This window comes from Perissodus microlepis, chromosome 9 (genome assembly GCF_051167445.1).
Source record: "Perissodus microlepis isolate ML-2025 ecotype Zambia chromosome 9, ASM5116744v1, whole genome shotgun sequence".
Classification (NCBI taxonomy): domain Eukaryota; kingdom Metazoa; phylum Chordata; class Actinopteri; order Cichliformes; family Cichlidae; genus Perissodus; species Perissodus microlepis.
Window position 1 is genome coordinate 26,096,572 of NC_140469.1, and position 18,065 is coordinate 26,114,636.

At 40.9% G+C, this 18,065-nt stretch overlaps 1 protein-coding gene across 3 annotated transcripts in view; it reads right to left on the reverse strand.

The window, feature by feature from the left end:
- drosha (drosha ribonuclease III) overlaps positions 1-16,074 on the reverse strand; it is a 139,998-nt gene extending 123,924 nt beyond the window's left edge. The window contains exons 1-8 of one of the 3 annotated variants that reach the window (XM_084939787.1): positions 16,003-16,021; positions 15,862-15,901; positions 12,735-13,563; positions 12,591-12,659; positions 10,140-10,440; positions 6,431-6,572; positions 5,031-5,191; positions 898-978 (exon numbers count right to left, since the gene is read on the reverse strand). In XM_084939787.1, coding sequence (XP_084795913.1) covers positions 898-978; positions 5,031-5,191; positions 6,431-6,572; positions 10,140-10,440; positions 12,591-12,659; positions 12,735-13,561 — 1,581 coding nt within the window. In that variant the 5' untranslated portion in view covers positions 13,562-13,563; positions 15,862-15,901; positions 16,003-16,021. Of the gene's footprint in view, positions 1-897; positions 979-5,030; positions 5,192-6,430; positions 6,573-10,139; positions 10,441-12,590; positions 12,660-12,734; positions 13,564-15,861 lie in introns of all 3 variants that reach the window. The other 2 variants (XM_084939788.1, XM_084939786.1) reach the window with 2 other exon arrangements.
- Between the last annotated feature and the right edge of the window lie 1,991 nt (positions 16,075-18,065).

Consider the following 18,065-nt stretch of genomic DNA (forward strand, 5'->3'; position numbering starts at 1 on the left):
TAGGATTTCACTCATTAGCTGGTTGAGCCGACTGGGAAAAAAAAAAGGGGGGGGGGCATTGCTGTTCCCTTCTGCAGATGAATGCAGTCACGCAGAGGCATCTTGTTAAGTGCAGAAGTAAGTGAAGAGCAAAGCATGTTTGCAGAGGTTATTATGAAGACAAACTGCTGGTATGAGTGATGAGTAAAAGCTTAATTGGCATCCTATAATGAGCATAATTATAAAGTCAATACACATTAGAAACTTATTAAAACAAATAATTGACTAACAACTTCCAGGTCAACAAAGAGCAACAAGAAATTAACGCACTAATTAACTCGAGACAGATTTTTTAAGACAGAAAATATTACTAAAAAAATCAATCAATCAATCAAATATACATCCCCAAACAAGTGAGTATGGAGCAGACATTTACCCGCCTTTGTCTGAAGGATGATGCACATTTACCACTATTTAACGTACCTATCATTGGTTAATAAAGTCATTAAGGATTCATTAAACAATCCCAGAGTTTGATCATTTCCTACTGGGCATAAAGGCAAAAGAAACTGAGCGACTGAGCTTTTTGTAGATAAAATGCATTTTACTTGTTAGATGAGCACGCAGCTGGTGGGAGTTATAGTTCCAAAACACAGCAAAGTAAGAAAGTGAGTCATAAAAGAAAAATCTCAGTGTGTGGAAAAATAGTCGATGAATCACTCGGACGCAACTCCCCAGTCAAATTTCCTGAAATGTAATATCCTTTTGTTCTTTAAGATGCTTCTGTCTCACCTTTAACACAATAGAAGATGGCCTCTGTATAGAAAATGCATTTAGCCTGACTAAAATAATGCCCTTGCCCCCGCGTGGCACAACTTCAAGGTTATGAAAGGGTGATTTATTCATGGCGTGTCATACCTCTTCCCCCGGGTAGATGCTGTGGCGGATCCCTGTACGTCTGGCCTTGGCACTGCACTTACACAGGGGACCATCATTCATCTGGACAGAAAGAAAATACGTAAATCAGACAGAACTGCTTCACTTGCCATGTATAACACAGGGGCTGCTCAACATTTTACATCTCTAAACTGCAGACTCCTGACCTTTATTTCTTTGCTGCAGTTTGAAGTTTTGACTTTTTAAACTTCACTTTGTGACATTGTCTCCGCAATACATATCCTCACAATAAAACTGCTGGCCTATAACTTTATTACACACTGTCTTTCCATCAAGTGGAAATGACATTTATTCAAAGCAGAAAGAGGAAGAGTGCAACTGACATAGAGACGAGACAACAATACCCAGAATACCTAAAATGTGAAAGTCGGCTGTCCTGTCACCGCAACCAAAAAGCCAATAAAGACCCAAAGCAGGAAACCTGTGAACCAACCACGTTCCATTGACACGAGGGTCACGGCAGTTTCAAGTGGTTGGTGGCAGACTTATTCACACATCAGTAATTTCCCTTGCAGTAAAGATGTAGCTAGGTGTATTCAAAACATGAAATAGCGCGGCATTGTTCAGTGCTCTGGTGCCAGGATTGAGCCACTAATGAAGCTGTAGGATTGTGTTACTTTTTCTGTGGATACTAGAAGTCCAACCTGCAGGTGGAAAAGCAGATTGTTAGATTTGGCTGGTGAGTCTATATATGTGTTTTTTTATGTCTCACTGAAATAAAAGTTATGGCTCTTTTCACATTTATGTAGACAGCAGCTTCAAAATAAATGCCCAGAGGCTCTGCGGGCTGCTGAGTTTGAAGACTTCTTTATAGAAGGACTTTGGTTGTATGTGCTTAGCATAGCTGGTACGGTTTCTTTCTTCTTTATTGGATTATTTAAAGTCAGTATTTATTTTACCTATGTGGATCTAACACAGATGAATACTGGACAAAGGTGCAATGATCATATGGATGCCCTACATCCTTTTTGACAAGCTTTCTTCTACTCGTTCTTCTTCTACTCTTTAATTACAGAGCCATGCTGTTGTAATACACGTGGAGTGTGTCTTTCTTGCTGAAATAAGTCAGGCTTTACTGGACAGCAGTTTATCTACTGTCTTAAAACTAGTATATACTCTCACAGGTAACTTTATAAAGTTACCTGTGAGAAAGTTACAAGCAGTAGAGCATAACTGTTCTACTGCTTGTTATGCAAACACCTAATGAGCCAGTGAGATGGCAGCAACTCAGTGCACTTAGGCATTGAGACATGGTCAAGATCCTCCGGTGAAGTTCAAACCAGCCACCAGAATGAGGAAGAAAAGGCAGGCTGGTCCAAGTATTTCAGAAACTGCGGCTCTACTGGGATTTACCTACACGACCACCTACAGTGTTTACAGTGAATGGTCTCAACAGACAAACTATCCACTGAGCAGCAGCTCAGTGAGTTGACAAGAGTATATCAGTAACTTAAATAACGCCTTCTTTTAACCAACGTTTTCAGAAGAGCACATGTCGAACCTTGAAGCAGATGGGCTACAGCAGCAGAAGCCCACACCAGGTGCCCCGCTCCTGTCAGCTACGAACAGGAAACTAAGGCTACAATTCATACAGACTTATCAAAGTTAGACAACAGAAGACTAGGGCTGTTCGATATAACGATATATATCGGTTGACGATATAAAAACGTCTATCGTTTCATTTTACGCTATCGTTTGTTTCGTGGTGTCGCAAAATAAACTGTTTACGGCAATATTTTTTCATCGTTCTGATGGTCACTGTAGTGGCTATATTCATTTCTTAAAGTTCTCTTTATCTTATATTTAATATAACCACACTACGACGGACAAGCGACTGTTTTTATGCGTTGTGGTTAGCAACAACAACGGTAACAGCATCGCGTGTCCGCTTGTTTATGTTCCACATAAACCTTTCACAATAAAGCTCAAGATCCTGTTGAGACTTTTCAAAATAAACTGAATCACGTGAAAGAGCAGATTATTTACGGATGAGAATTAAAAAAGAGCCGCCAGGTGCTAAAAAATAAACCTTAGACTCAAACGTTAGAACAGGCTTTCCCCCGCAGCACGCCGTGTAATAAATACTCACAAAGAAAACGGCGGCCGTTACAACTTATGTCTAAAAATGTATCGTTTCATGCATCGGTTAAAACACTCGACTCCAGCTACATGACGCGCAGCTGGAAACACTTCACGCAAGACGAGCTGCCCGAGATTCACAGAATTTACAGAAAATGTTACATTTTTGTGATTTATATCGTTATCGGACGATAGAATTCTTATATCGGGATATGAGATTTTGGTCATATCGCACAGCCCTACAGAAGACTGTAAAAACGCTGTCTAGCCTGATGAATCTTGATTTTCTGCTGCGACATTTGGACGGTTCTAAATTGAATGAAACAGGAAAGCATCGATCCATCCTCCCTTGTTTCAGTTCAGGGTGGTGGTGGTGGTGGTGGTGTACTAGTGTGTGGGATATTTTCTTGGTATACTCTGGGCCCCTTAGTAACATTGTTAATGAGCATCGTTTAAACACAACAGAGTATCATTACTGACCACGTCCATCCCATGATGACCACAGTGTACCCACCTTCTTATGGCTGCTTTCAGCAATAATGTGTCATGTCACAAAGCTGAGATCCTCTCAAACTGGTTTCTTGAAAACAACAGTGTACTCAAATGCCCTCCACAGTCACCAGATCTCCATCTAATAGAGCTGTAGTGGAATGGGGGTTTCACATCACGCATGTGCCACCAAAAACTCTGCAGCAACTGTGTGATGCCATCATGTAAATATACATCAAAATCTGAGGAATGTTTTGAGCACCTTGTTGAATTTATGCCACAAAGAATTTAAAGACAAAACGGGTCCAGCCTGTGTGGAACTGCGAGTGCATGTGTCAGGAAAATGTGTTCTTGGAGACACCTAGTGTTACGGCACCATAAAAACAGTGGTTTGGCAGGTGTTTGTCATGCTTCGATGTCTGTGCACGGATTATGACAACTGGTCGAAACACACATAAAAGTGTGTCAATGAGATCAATGAAGGCCAAGATCAAAACCAGGTGGAGTCTGACCTCTGAGTATTGTGATGATGGCTCATGGATTGGATATTCAATCTTTTTATATAAATAAATATCAGTTAAACGGAGGAAAAACACAAATGATAACTTAGTAATTCACACATTTAGTAAATAAAATATGGGAATGTGATGTTAAAACTAAAGTACTGTTAGTTCCTAAAAAATATAATATATTATTTATGTTTTCTGATGAATTTATTTCGTTAAGTGAGACATACATAAACATATGTGTAGACTCAGTTAAATCTGACAGATTTTTTAAAAAAAACTAATTACTGAGATTGCAAAGTCATATTTTGCTGATGCAAAATTCTGCTTGAGGTTTTAATTCAGGATTACTTGAGTGCTTTTCTTATAATGCCTGTGGCCTAATGCAAAGTGAGGTCTCTGCAGTTTTCCTGCTTTTATTCACAATGCAGGGCCAGTATCAAGTCAATTTCACATTGCACAGCAGGAGCCAGCACATCAGATTACATCTAAGTGCTGGAAATAGTCTGTTTGGTTTTGGAGAGGGTGCTTCCTGGGTAGAGAGTACAGGGGGGCAGGAGAGTTAACATCATCAGTTATCACATAGGCATAAATCACAAGGACTCTGATCTAGAGAGCTGGCAGGTTAAGGACCATTTAATGTCTGTTCTGGCTGCAGGGGACATCTGCATTCTCACTTGTTTCTCTGCGGGGTGATGTCTTTGAAAGTTCTGGGCTGTAGTGCACGTGTAAAAAAAATGTTATTTGATTGATTTACTTTAACTTTTAAAATCATTGTTTCAAAAATGAATGTAAAGTCAGCTATTGTCAAAAGACCAAATGTTTTGGTTAAAGGTTTCAGCCTGCCTGTGCAGCTGCCTTATCGTTCTCACATCGACAGTATGTCTTCCAGTATTTCAGGAATGCTTTCAGATTGAGATATTCCGTATGATTTAATACTTTGTCGGATATGAATTCAAGAGGTATACACAGAAGATAGAACAATCTATCCTTGGCATCCTTTTGTTAAGACACACTAACCTCCCCGGGGTCATTGTACCAGAGCTCCTCGTGCAGCCGGTCGGGGTGAGCTTTCTTCCTTTTGATCTCAGCGATGACATCAAAAACCTCTGAGTCAGAGCTGCTGGAGCAGGTGGTTCCTTCGCCTTCTGACTCACAGTCTGAGTCGCTGCTGCTGTCATCTGAAACCACAGTGCAAGAAGGTCTTTAATCATGCGAATGCTACGCGGCTAACGATTAAAACTAATTCGGCGAGCCGGAGCTGGTCGAGTGGTTAAGCTCCTCTGCTCGGCTGTGCCCTCGCAAAGTATTACACTCACGAGGCAGAGTCAAAGTAAAGTAATCTGTCAAAATGCTTTAAAACTGCGCGCTCGGGCTCTGCCAACTCTTGAAGAGGAATACTCACCCTGGCTGTGTAGATGACACAGCAAACCTTAAGATCTGTTACCTAATTTGCACTTGCTTAATCTTTCGTTATGCAAACAAATATAGTTTAGCATGACTAAGAGCTAACTGTGGTGGTTTCGTTGTCTAAACACTGTTGTTCATAACAATTTCCAATTTTCATGCCAGTTGCAGACTTTAATGCATCTGTGAGATTAAAAGCGGGGTGCACTTGCCAAAGTTGACATCTGGCACTCGTGTTTTCTCTCCTCCTCTCTCACTTGTCATTCTCCCTCACCGAAAACAAACCTCAAACCAAAATGAGGATTATAATTACCATTCTGCTGAATGGTTTGTGGCCCTTAGCTAAGCAGAGTCTTTAATTCTTATCAGCACTTTAACTCGAGTGTTTGATTGTGAAGTCGGCACCCAGAGCAGCATATTTAGCAAATTGGATCTCCCTGAGTGAGATTTATATTATTGCGGTGGTGAAATAGACAATCGGGCTGACAGCCCTGCAGATAAAATCAGAAACATAACTTAATCTCTGTCTCACCCCAATGCACTGCTGAGAAGATAGCAAGCTTTTTTTCCCCCATATCAATAAAAAAGGTTGTCAACAGATGTTTTAGCTGATGGCTTTTATTTGGTAACACAAGTATGTGCAGGCCAAGGGTTTATTTAAAGACGATCATACATACATACATACAGTCACAACAGCAGATATTAAACATGGCCAGTTATAAATGATGAGGGCAGTGTATGTAAAATGCTCTGTCTTAGATGGCTCTAAACACTCAGTTTCAGCAAGTTTTTTTATACTCTTGGCCCTATATGATGTCATTTAGATAGGAAATTCCTTATATGGCCATCTCAGGTAAATAAGCCCCGCCTACTTGCTGTTCAAATCTTCCTCTGACAAAGGGCAGCCAATCAGAACAAAATGTGGAGCTTGAAATGAGCATAATAGGTCTCCTTTACAGAATTAAGTTTAAAGACTGAGGTTAAAGGTAAAATATAAAAATAGCACAACTAACCTGGGTCCTCGTCGAGTTTGGTCTTGGGCGGCTCCCATTTGGGTCGAGCAGCCTTGGCTCGCTCCTGTCTGTTTCCCAGCTCTTCCTCAAAGCGCTCATACAGATCACGCAGTTTACTCGTTCCCACCACTGTAGAGTCTCCCTGAAATACAGCAGTTCAAATGCAACAAGCCAAGTTTGTTCAACTGCTGAAAGTTAAATGGAAAAGTTGTAGACTGAGAAAGGATTCCAGGATCTTTTAGTCAAACTAACATTTTAATATTTAATGGATATTTCAGTCAGAGCCACTTTAGTCAAAAGAAGATTATAATTTCCTCCTGTGCTCATTGATTATTATTATTATTTATAGTGCAGTCTGCCTCATGTAGCTCCCACTCCTAAGTGAAGCCTAAGATAATGCATCTCTAATTAACCCTCAAGCAACCTAATCTAAAAGAACTGAGGTTGGGGGGGTAGTCATACAAGTATTCCTGTATATTTTATACTGATATACTGCGTTTATACTGTAAACTATTTATACAGCGCTAAATCACAACATCAGTCGCCTCGAGTCGCTTTATACTGTAAGGTAGGTCCTACAATAATACATACAGAGAAAAACCCATCATATGACCCCCTATGAGCAAGCACTTTAGTGACAGTGGGCAAAACCAGGCTCAGGGAGGGGTGGACATCTGCCGCAACCGGTCGGGGTGATATCTTTCCATTAAATATTATACCAATGGACCAGTTCATATGAAATGCTGTCTGGTGGCCTCTGGATCATTTGCCCTGTTTTGTAGATGATGTGGTTCTATTGGCATCATTGTGAGTGGACCTCCACTTCATACTGTAACAGATTGTAGCCAAGTGTGGAGCAGACGGGATGAGAATTAGGACCTCCAAGTCTGAGATCATGGTTCTCAACTGGAAAAGTGTGGAGCTGCTGCCCCAAGTTGAGGTATTGGTTTGTTGTATTGAAAAGAGAGCAGGCCGTGAAAGCTATTGGTTAAAATTCTACATTTTACTCTCGCCTATAGCCAAGAGCTTTAGATAGAGACCAAAAGAATGAGATTACGGGAATAAGCGGTGGACACGAGCTTCCTCCATATGTCTGCTCCTGCCATAGAGACAGGCTGAAGGGCTTGAAGTAGAACTGCTAGTGCTCCACATTGAAAGGAGCCAGTTTGGCCATTTGATGTAAACGCCCACTGAGGACCTCCCAGTGTAGGTGTTTTGGGGCAGATCCAGGACACACTGGAGAATCACATCTCTATGCTGGCTTAAAAATGCCTCAATATTGCCCAGAAAAGATGGAGGAGGTGGCTGGGAAGATGAAGGCCTGGGCATCTTACTCAGACTCCTGCCCCCACAACCCAAACCCTCAGAAACAGCAGAAAATGGATGGATGTGCAGATGGATGTAAAGTTGTAGGAGAACAATGACAACTGATGGAAGGAAACCTTTTTATTATTAAAAATATAATAAAATCACATAGAAATATCAGACTATTCTGTCAGTTGAATTTTAGACTGTGCACTCTATACAAGACGTGCTGACAGGATGCACCAGCTGATGAAGGTTGGCATTGAGATGAGATGAGCTGGTCTGGTGGGATTGTAGCTGAGCTTGATTTTGTGGACTGCCAGAACTAAAACTATGTTTATTTTTGTGTGTTTTTTTATGCTTTCACTGGAGACGGTTCTGAGCAAAGAGGAAATGAGGACTGAGCCAGAGGGGATGACATGCAACAAAGAACCCCAGCTGGACTCTAATCAGGAGGATTCTGGGATTACACGGTCAGTCACAAACCCACAGGCCTCCAGGATGCACACTGACTTTTTAAAACTTAAGCACAACTATATTTGAGTTTCTTTAACATACTCACACTAACAGTCTATTGATCAAGACAAAATGTGATGTTAGGTGGTATAACAATGTCACAAACAAAACTGCAAAACCTACTTATGCCTTTAAAAGAGAAAATTATCTGCTTTCCAATAGAAATGTATCTTAAATTATTACAAAGCTTGGACCACTGAAGTGTAATCGAAGTGTAAGTGCAGTTCCACACACATCTGGCACAGCTACAGTAATTGACACCCAAAGGTAACATCCTCTCTGTCATAACAGAGACACAGGAGAGCTAAATCTGTTTGTGAAGGATGCTTACAAGTAAAGTTGGGTTCCCGCTTGACATGTAATATCACTTCAGTTTTCCTTTAAGGACATTCTGCCAGAATGTGTAATATGTGGGGAGAGAAAGGAGCTGAGGACACCCAGCATTTGAGACTACGGACAAAGGTCAGCGAGGAGAGAGGAGAAAAAGTAGGTGTCAGTATCCACAAGATCCAAAGACTTCAGAAAAGCATTTGAGAAGGATTTGCTAAAAGAAGAAAAAGTGGCAATAAGATGTTATTTGAGTGTCAGCTTAACTGACTGGCTGAAAAATATACTGCTACAAAGCCATCAATCCAAAAAGTATCACAAGTAAATATACGATGTAAAAATACATAAAGATCTATGGTACTTTATTTACTCACAACACATGTAAGTGCATAAATACAGATATGCACGCTTTTTTTAGGTGTTCATAAATGTTCTGCTATGTTGGGTCTTCAAGAGGATATGGAATGTATCGATATATGCAGGGGTGCACATAAGTGGTCCGCAGGTGAGCATTCGCTGTCAAAATAAAAGACGCGCACCAGATAAGAAGTTGCAACGAGCATTTGCGTACATATAAAAGGCACTGTTTTTGTCCGCTAGAGTGGGATTTTCACAGCATATTCTGCACCACATCTCTGTGCGTTCATCATTTGTTTGACTCAGCCTTAGCCTGAAAAAAGCTACAGAAGTCCACTCTCCTGTGGCCCACCACAAGCTTCGAATACAGGCTTGTTGTCCATGGAATGTCACGTCTCTGATCGGAAAGAGCCTGAGGTAGTGCGTGAGGTTTAGAGATACCGGCAAGATATAGTCTGACTCACTTCAATGGACAGCTTGAGCTATGGAACAGGTCCTCTGGAAAGGGGCTGGACTCTGTTCCAGTCTGTAGTCGTCCTCGGTGAGAAACAGTGGGTTTACCCTCGTGTATGCTGTGAACAAACATCCAGGGAAGCCGGCCTTCTTAAAGACACTGGGTGGGGTGCTGGAAAGTGCTGTAACTGGGGACAACCTTTTTCTACTGGGAACAGTATGAACCAGAGGGGAACGGCTTGCTCGGTCTGAACATGAGGAGGTGGCCAGTGGGGAGAAGGGCTGAGCTTATCTGCTTAGACCCTATGGTCCAACCAACAGAAAATAGACAGATGGATGGTGTGGCAATGATGACAGAATAAAATGGGTATTTAATAGTTTTGGTGTTGATAAGCTTATTGAACTGGTTTCTAAAGCTTAGAAAGGACAGTACGTCAAATTATTTCTTAAGTATTTATAATTTATGGTACTCCTTTTGCTCTGGTTTCTTGTTATTAGTGTATTGCAAGCCTACTTGGGGTGGGCACATCTTTTCTTTAACACCACTGCAAACAAAATTAATGTAATGGCAGAAAGAAGATTCGCAAAGTTTCCTTTTAAGAATGTATTATAACCACTGAACTACTGTCCCCTTGTTCAGGCAAGAAAGACAAATATATTGTTAGAGTTACGGACACTTTGTAAAAGAGTTACAAATCAGGAATTTAGCAAATGTTAGCTTTATGAAAAAAAAGAAAGATGTCAACAGTACCACTTGGTCCATGGGGTCATTGGAATAGTAGTTCTCTGCGTGGGTACACCGAATCCAGGCAGGTTTCAGCAGGTCTTCCTCTTCTTTCTCGTCATCGCCCTTCTCCTTCACTTTTTCTCGCTCCCTGTCCCGTTCCCTCTCTCTCTCCCGCTCTCGGTCTCTGTCGCTGAAGGCTTCATCAGAGTCTCTGCTCCTTATGGCGGAGAAGCTGCGCTCTCTGCTCAGCCCCGAGGAGCTCTCTGACCTCCTGTCCCTCTCCTCCTCCCAGCGACCACGTTTCCTGTCTCTGCTCGTTGACCGGCTACATATGAAAAGGAAAAGTCAACATGAGACATGAGGATAAATCTGAGTTGAGGTCTCATGTTTACACTTGCTCATTATATCAAAGAAAATATATTAATACTAAAATACTAGAAAACGGCAAGAAATTAATAAGTTAAACTGTTTATATGATACTACTTTTCTTTGCTTGAAAAATGACCTCTGTCTAAATAGAGCCACTGCTCAAGAAACCACAGTTTTTTCTGCCACAGAGGTTTTTTGAAATGATTCATTACCAGTATGGTGCCTTCAGGTTTTGATCTTAGATATCATTACTTTGATTTAAAGTAGATATCCATGAATCTTTACTGAGGTCTGTCTCTTTTCCTCCTGCTTGACAGCTCCATCTTCAACATCCTTTGTCCAGTATATCCACTTTCCCTCCTCTGCACAAGTCCAAACCCTGTGAGCCTCCAAACCGCTCAACCCGAGCGGTCCCTCTGATACACTCATTTCTAATCCTGTCTATTCTGGTCACTCCCAATGAAAATCTGAGCATCTTTAGCTCTGCTCTCTGTCTTTTTGTCATCTTGTAAAACTCCCCTTTACTTTTGCTGCCATCCTTCTGTTGCAAATCACCTCTATCCACTCAGCCCTTCCTTCACCTCTCTTGTGCACAGTCTCTTGCTTTGAAAGCTAGACCTTAGGTAGGGCTGTTCGATATAACGATATATATCGGATGACGATATAAAAACGTCTATGTTTCCTATTACGCAATCGTTTGTTTCGTGGTGTCGCAAAATAAACTGTTTACGGCAATATTTTTTCATCGTTTTAAAGGTCACTGTAGTGGCTATATTAATTTCTTAAAGTTCTCTCTTTATCTTATATTTAATATAACCACACTACGACGGACAAGCGACTGTTTTTATGCGTTGTTGTTAGCAACAACGTTAGCCTGTCCGCTTGTTTATTTTCTACATAAACCTTTCACAATAAAGCTCAAGATCCTGTTGAGACTTTTCAAAATAAAGTGAATCACGCGAAAGAGTATGCAGAGTATTTACGGATGAGAAGCAAAAAGAACCGTCAGGTGCTAAAAAATAAACCTTAGACTCAAACGTTAGAACAGGCTTTTCCCCGCAGCACGCCGTGTAAATACATACAACCTATGTCTAAAAATGTATAGTTTCATGCATCAGTTAAAACACTCGACTCCAGCTACATGACGCGCAGCTGGAAACACTTCACGCAAGTCGAGCTGCAGGAGATTCACAGAATTTACAGAAAATGCTAAATTTTTGTGATTTATATCGTTATCGGACGATAGAATTCTTATATCGGGATATGAGATTTTGGTCATATCGCACAGCCCCAACCTTAGGTATTTAAACTCTTTTTAAATAGTTTAAATAAAAACTATTTCTTGCTTAGTCACTGCTGCACCTGCCTCTCCCCAGAAAACAACCCCCCCAAAAAAGCAAACTCTTGTTCTAAAGATTTCAGAATCCGAGTACTTTATTAATCCCTGAGGAAATCATGTATTTCATACAAGGGTGTGCACTTCGAACTTCTCAGTTGGGCACAATCCAGCTTTAACTACTGTGGAAAGAGAACTTAGGAGGCTACAGTGCAAAACTGAACAATGCCAGTAGACCAAAGTCTCTTGTCTGATAAACAGAAGGCTCAGAAATCTTCAACTTACTGCTCCATAAGATGAAATCCACCATAACTAAAATGTGCTGATTATAAAGAGAGTAGTCAACATATTTGCATGACAGCTACTTTCTTTTGGTAATTTTCCAAACTGTCCCAATTGCCATTTAGAGACTATAATGGAGCCACAAAGGTTGATGCTTGAGACAATCGACTAAACTACAGCTTGGTTTAACGTTACTGCCCTGGTTACAGAGTAGGAGCAAAAGAAGTCAAAACAGGAAGTAAAGCAATGGCAGAGATTTTTTTCCTATGATTCAGGGAAAGAAAAAGTATAATTTCTTCTCTCTATATAATCTGAAAACATCTTCTGTACTGATGTGTGAAATGCTGGTTAAAAAACAACTATGAACGCCAAATGTGCTTTTCTTTCAAAACCAAGGATTTTTCTTTATCTATTACAGATTTAAAAGGTTTATCGATGAGTACTATTTCACAACAGCTGCAGTAAGCCAAACAAAGCAACACGTGTACCTTCGAGGCCTCTTTCTGTGCCTGTCGGGTGACTGGGATCTCCGACTGTCTCTGTGCCGATACCGCTCTCTGTGAACAGACAGAGCAGTTAAAAGGAAATCATTTCACTGATTGATTTCATTTGGCAGAGCGTCGTCTGTGTACCTGCTGCGATCCCTGCTCCTGTGTCTGGGGGGAGTCCGGCCTCTTTCGTATTCAGACCTATACCGCCCACCCTCTTGCCTGCTGCGCCTGTCTGGACTTCTCCCGCGGTCCTTCCTCTCTCCAGGAAATTCCATTTTGTGCCTGTCGCCGTGGCCTCCATAGCCAAAGCACTTCCGCCTGTGATCATCGTGCCGATACCCTCTTTCCGGGGACCTCCTGCTGTCCATGGGCTTCTCGTACTTGTACTGCCCCCCGTGCCTGATGCTGTGGTCTGCTTGAAACTGGGTGTTGCTTTGGGTGTAGCTGGAGCTGAAGGTAGGAGGAGGGAATGGAGGGTGAGGAGGATGGGGGTAGTTCATGGAGTACGGAGCGTGGTAGTTCATTGATTGAGAGGCCATGGGGGGAGGCATTGGGGGGTGTGGTAGCGGCGGTGGGGGCACAGGAGGCATCATGTAAGGGTGGTAGGCATTTTGAGCAGACACCTGCGCCCTTGGAGCGGGACCACCTGCGGAGCCGGGTAAGGGAGGAGGTGGAAAGTTAGGTGGCGGTTCAGGGAAGCCTTGTCGGGTGGGGGGCTTCGAGAAAGGTGGGCGCACTGGGCACTGGTTAAGAGGATTGGAAGTTTGGGATTGAACTGGTGGTGGATACTGCATGAAGTCAGGGTGTGGAGGCATGTAGGGGGCAGCCTGCGAATCGTAATGGTAGGAAGGAACTGGAGGCTGGGGAGGGGGCGGCCTTATGTTGGTGGGTCTGTAGTTCTGGTTGGTACCATGCTGGCCAGGAGGCACTCCTCCCCGGGGACCCCCACGATCCTGATGGAAAGACATGGCTGTGGACAAAAGAAGACAATCGTGTCAACACAACTGACATCCACGTGCGAATGAGACACATCTGAAAATCAATCGACTGACATGAAAGCTTTAGTTTCCACTCACGGGTTTAAGCCTCTAAAGCCTAACCTGTCGCTGGCGTCAGACAGGTGGTTTCAAACGTGTGTAACTCCTGAACTATTTGCTCAATTGAAATAATTCCAGTGGTTCCTGAAAGCAGCGACTCTGCACTTTTATTAGTAGTAGTATCGTTATCCCTGCCTGGGATTAGTGTAGTGACCCCGAAGATCACTGAAAAAGCACAGAGTTGATGCTTTCAGGAACCATTGGACTTTTTCAAATTTTTTGACAGTATTCAAAAAAACATTTGTTCCGCCCAAAATAAACATCAGACCAGAAAATCAGACTTTTATTGGCCACTAGTATTGGCTCACAAAGTGTAGTGATGGCCAGAAGTTTTGGCACAACATTTGCGTTGCATACATTTTGACAAGTCAGTTTTTTATTTTGATTATTTAGATTTTTTTTTTTTTTTTTTTTTTTTTAGATCTCTTTGATAAAGTGAAAAACAGTCATTAGTATTGTCATTAGTTTTAAATACTTTGATTGGCAAATAAATCAGATTTGTTTAAAGAACAGGACTAGCCCCAGATTCTCGATTCTCAGATTACAGTATGGAGAGTTTCATGGTCATGGACCCAAAATGGTAAATTCATGATCTCCAAGCCCTCATCAATTTAGCCTAGTGACATGGAGCACCAAACTGCTTCTGGATCAATGGAAGAAGATGTTTTTTTAAAAGACATTTTTAGTCAGTCTTTACTCACCATGGGCGGAAAAGCAGAAGCCCAAAAAAACTTTCTAGTTCAAGCACTGATAAGGCAGGAAATGCCATCAGTCAGGATTTGGCTCATAAGCCGATATCCAACATGCCACAGAGAAATCCAGAAGTTATGAAGAAGGTGGTTCAACAGTTTAAATTTTTTTTGCATCAATTTGATTTTGTTGCCAATAAAAGTCACTGAAACATATGAAACGCGTGTTTTTGTTCTTTCCCAAATCACAGAAACATGCAAAAAAGAATCTAAATAAAAACTGAAGTGACAAACACAAAAAACTGTGCACTGCCAAAATTTCTGTGCACGACTGTAATTTATTTACTGCATAAGCTGCTAATCTATAAGAACGTCAACTTATAAGTTGAGTTATATTTTATATTATAAATCTATATTACAAAATCATTTGTGTCTAAAACTATAATTAATTTAGTGCATGAGCTCTTCTTCACACTTCCCTCTAAATGCTGCAGGTCTCTCTGCTGGAAAGATGCCAGGCTGCAGATGGATGTTAACAAGAAATTCTTTCCATTTAAAGTTCCCAAACAGCTCGATTGCTGTAATTATTTTATTAGTATTAATTATTATTATTATTAATGTGATGCAGACTGTAAGAGCAAACTACTCATTGTGGAGGGTCTCTTTTGACCAGTTTGCTTCACAGGAAAGATAATACTGGTAAAAACAAATAAGATATTACCTCGCTATTTTTTTCATGGTATCGTGATCCTCGTGTTACGTATTATTTCATTAATAAATATCGTTTCCGTTCATTAATATTCTTAGAAGGTTTTTTTTTTCCTGCTTATTGGAGAGAGTTGGGAAAGATTTCGAGTCCAGCCTAATGCTGCCTAGAAATAAGGACGGGATCCCAGTTTCTTTAATATTGTGATGATTCATTTAACACTAGTATTGGATCAGCAATCAGAAAAGCTTAGTAAAGGTTGGGTCGGTGCATCAAATACACTGTCACACAATGTTTTTTTGTTTTTGTTTTTTTAAATAGCCCTTTCTCTACATGAACAATCTCGCTCAAGCTCTCTGGACGGACAAACGAAAGTCGTAGATTTGTGACTAGCACTTTATTCCCCTAATGTGTTAATCGAATGCGTATATTGAAATCTAATATTGTTGTACATATACGGAACTCTGAGCCTGATATAATGATTTTGAAACTTAAAATAGCGTTAGCGTCTTATAAAAAAACAAATAAAGGCTAAGAGATAGTAAAGGTTTTTACAGCTGAGCACCGTTAAACGAGCTGCTTGCAATTATGAACTCCACCTAACCAATACAAACATAAAACGCAGAAAATAACCAGCAGCAGCCGGCGTAACGTAAAGGTTAAAGGAGAAGCGAATACTCTAATTTAATAGCATTATTACCCTATCCTAAGGTTGGATAGACGGTAATGTTAGCAAGTTAGCAGCAACAGCATCATGTAAGGATGTATGAAGTTACCTTCAAATCGAGGAGGGCTAACAACAAAAGTGTGTCATTCCTGTTGGTCAAACAATCCAGAAATTCTAAATGTTGATACTATATTGTTATTATTATATTCTAAATATTTGTTATTGGAAGCTATGCAATACGGCTAGCTACCTGGTCACGCTTTCGAGGTGCCCGTGTTTCCGGTCGGGACGTTTAAGGAGACGGACACAGATGGACCAATCGAATTCATGGATTTGGGGTTGTCCAATAGAACTTTATAGTTTTGGTGGGTTCCTAACGGCGTCGTGGTAGCGCACAAATAAATTAATGAATAAATACGTTTTTCGTATTTTAGAACCATTTCGAGACTTAAACTTGGTCTGTCTGTGGCTTATAAAATTAACATTTATGCTTTCGACACAAAATGAGATTACTTTTAGGAAACGTGTGTGGTGTGTAATTTAAGATAAGATAAGATAACTCTTTATTGTCATTGCACAGTCATACATAGTACAGTAGTACAATGAAATTGGAAAACTGTCCTACGTCGGCACCCTAAACCCTGAACTATGTCTGCTAGACCCAGTCTTGCCTTTAAATAGGCACAAAGTCTAGGCCATCATTTTTAGCTCATGGCCCATATACATCCTACTAAATATATGTACTATTTAAACATTGATCACGAACAGAAAATACACCCACACCTAATACACCTAAGTACACATTGCTACTAACTAATGAGAACTGGTTTAATTCTTCATGGCATTGATTCAACAAAGTTCTGAAAACATTTCTCAGAGATTTTGGTCCATAGCATCACACAGTTGCTTCAGATTTACCAGCTACGCATCCGTGATCTATTCACACCAAATCCCAAAAGTGCTCTATTGGATTGAGACCATTTGGGTACAGTGAACTCATTGTCCTTGTTCAAGAAACCAGTTTGATATTATTTGAGTTTTGTGACACGATAAGTTATCCTACATGAAGTAGCCATCACAAAATGGCTACACTGCGGTCATACAGGGATGGACATGGTCAGCATCATTACTCATACAATGCTCAGCTAAGGGGTTTACAGTGTGCCAAGATATTATCCCCATACACTATTAGAATACCAGCAGTAGCATGAACTGTTGATACAAGGCAGGAGTGATCAGTGTTTTTATGATGTTTATGTCAAAGTCTGATCTGAATCACAAGACAACATTTTTTTGTTTCCAATCTCCTGCTGTTCAGTTTTGGTAAGCCTGATGTTGTGTATTCAGAGGTGCTCTTCTGCCTAGCTTCGTTGTAAGAAGTGGTTATTTGAGTTACTGTTGGCTTCCTGTCATCTAGAAACTGGTCATAATGACATCTGGCATCAACAAGGCATTTTCAATCAGAGAACACCCACTCACTGGACATTTTCTCTTTCTTGGACCATTTTCTTTGATGATTTCTCTGAAATACTCAGACTAGCCTGCCTGATTATTATAAAAGATTTGAATGTTTCCCAAGATAAGTCAAAAACTAAATTATTATGTACTTTTGAATGGTATCTTAATTTACACGTAATATCTAGTTGGGGATTCTTGAGCTGATCAGCTGATCATTTTGCTTTGATAGGTGCCTTCAGCTCATCTCTATTTTGATGTTTCTCGTCTTCCTCTTGACTATGCTTCTCATATTATCTGTGGGGATCAGGTCGGGAGAGTTGGCTGGCCAGTAAAGCGCAGTAAAACCATGAGCAGTAAAATATTTGGTAGTAGGTTTGGGTCAGTGGGAGGGTGCTAAGTCCTGCTGGAAAAACAAAATCTCCATGAAGCCTGCCAGCAATGGGAAGTGCTCTAAAATCCTCTAGTAGACAAGTTGACTTTGGACTTGATTAAAAAGGGTGAACCAACCGCCACCAACACCAGCTGATAATGAGGATCCCCAGACCATCACCTTCAAACACCTTGGATCCATTCTATGGCTTCCAACTCTTCCTCCAGAGTCATGGACCTTGATTTTCAGTCTTTAGAGATGTACTAGTACATGTAAACAGGGACAGGTTGGTGTATTTTGTAATTTTTATGGGGGCTTTAACTTGTGAACATGATTACTGGTAAATGCAGGTTGATGCTCTCTTTATAGATGTTTCTTTAATGTGCTCCATGTTTCATGGTGCTTCATCTTGTTTCTACTGTACATCAGGAAAGGATGTATGTATCTTTGCTTTCTTTGGCTACTAAATGTGATCCTGATTCTGA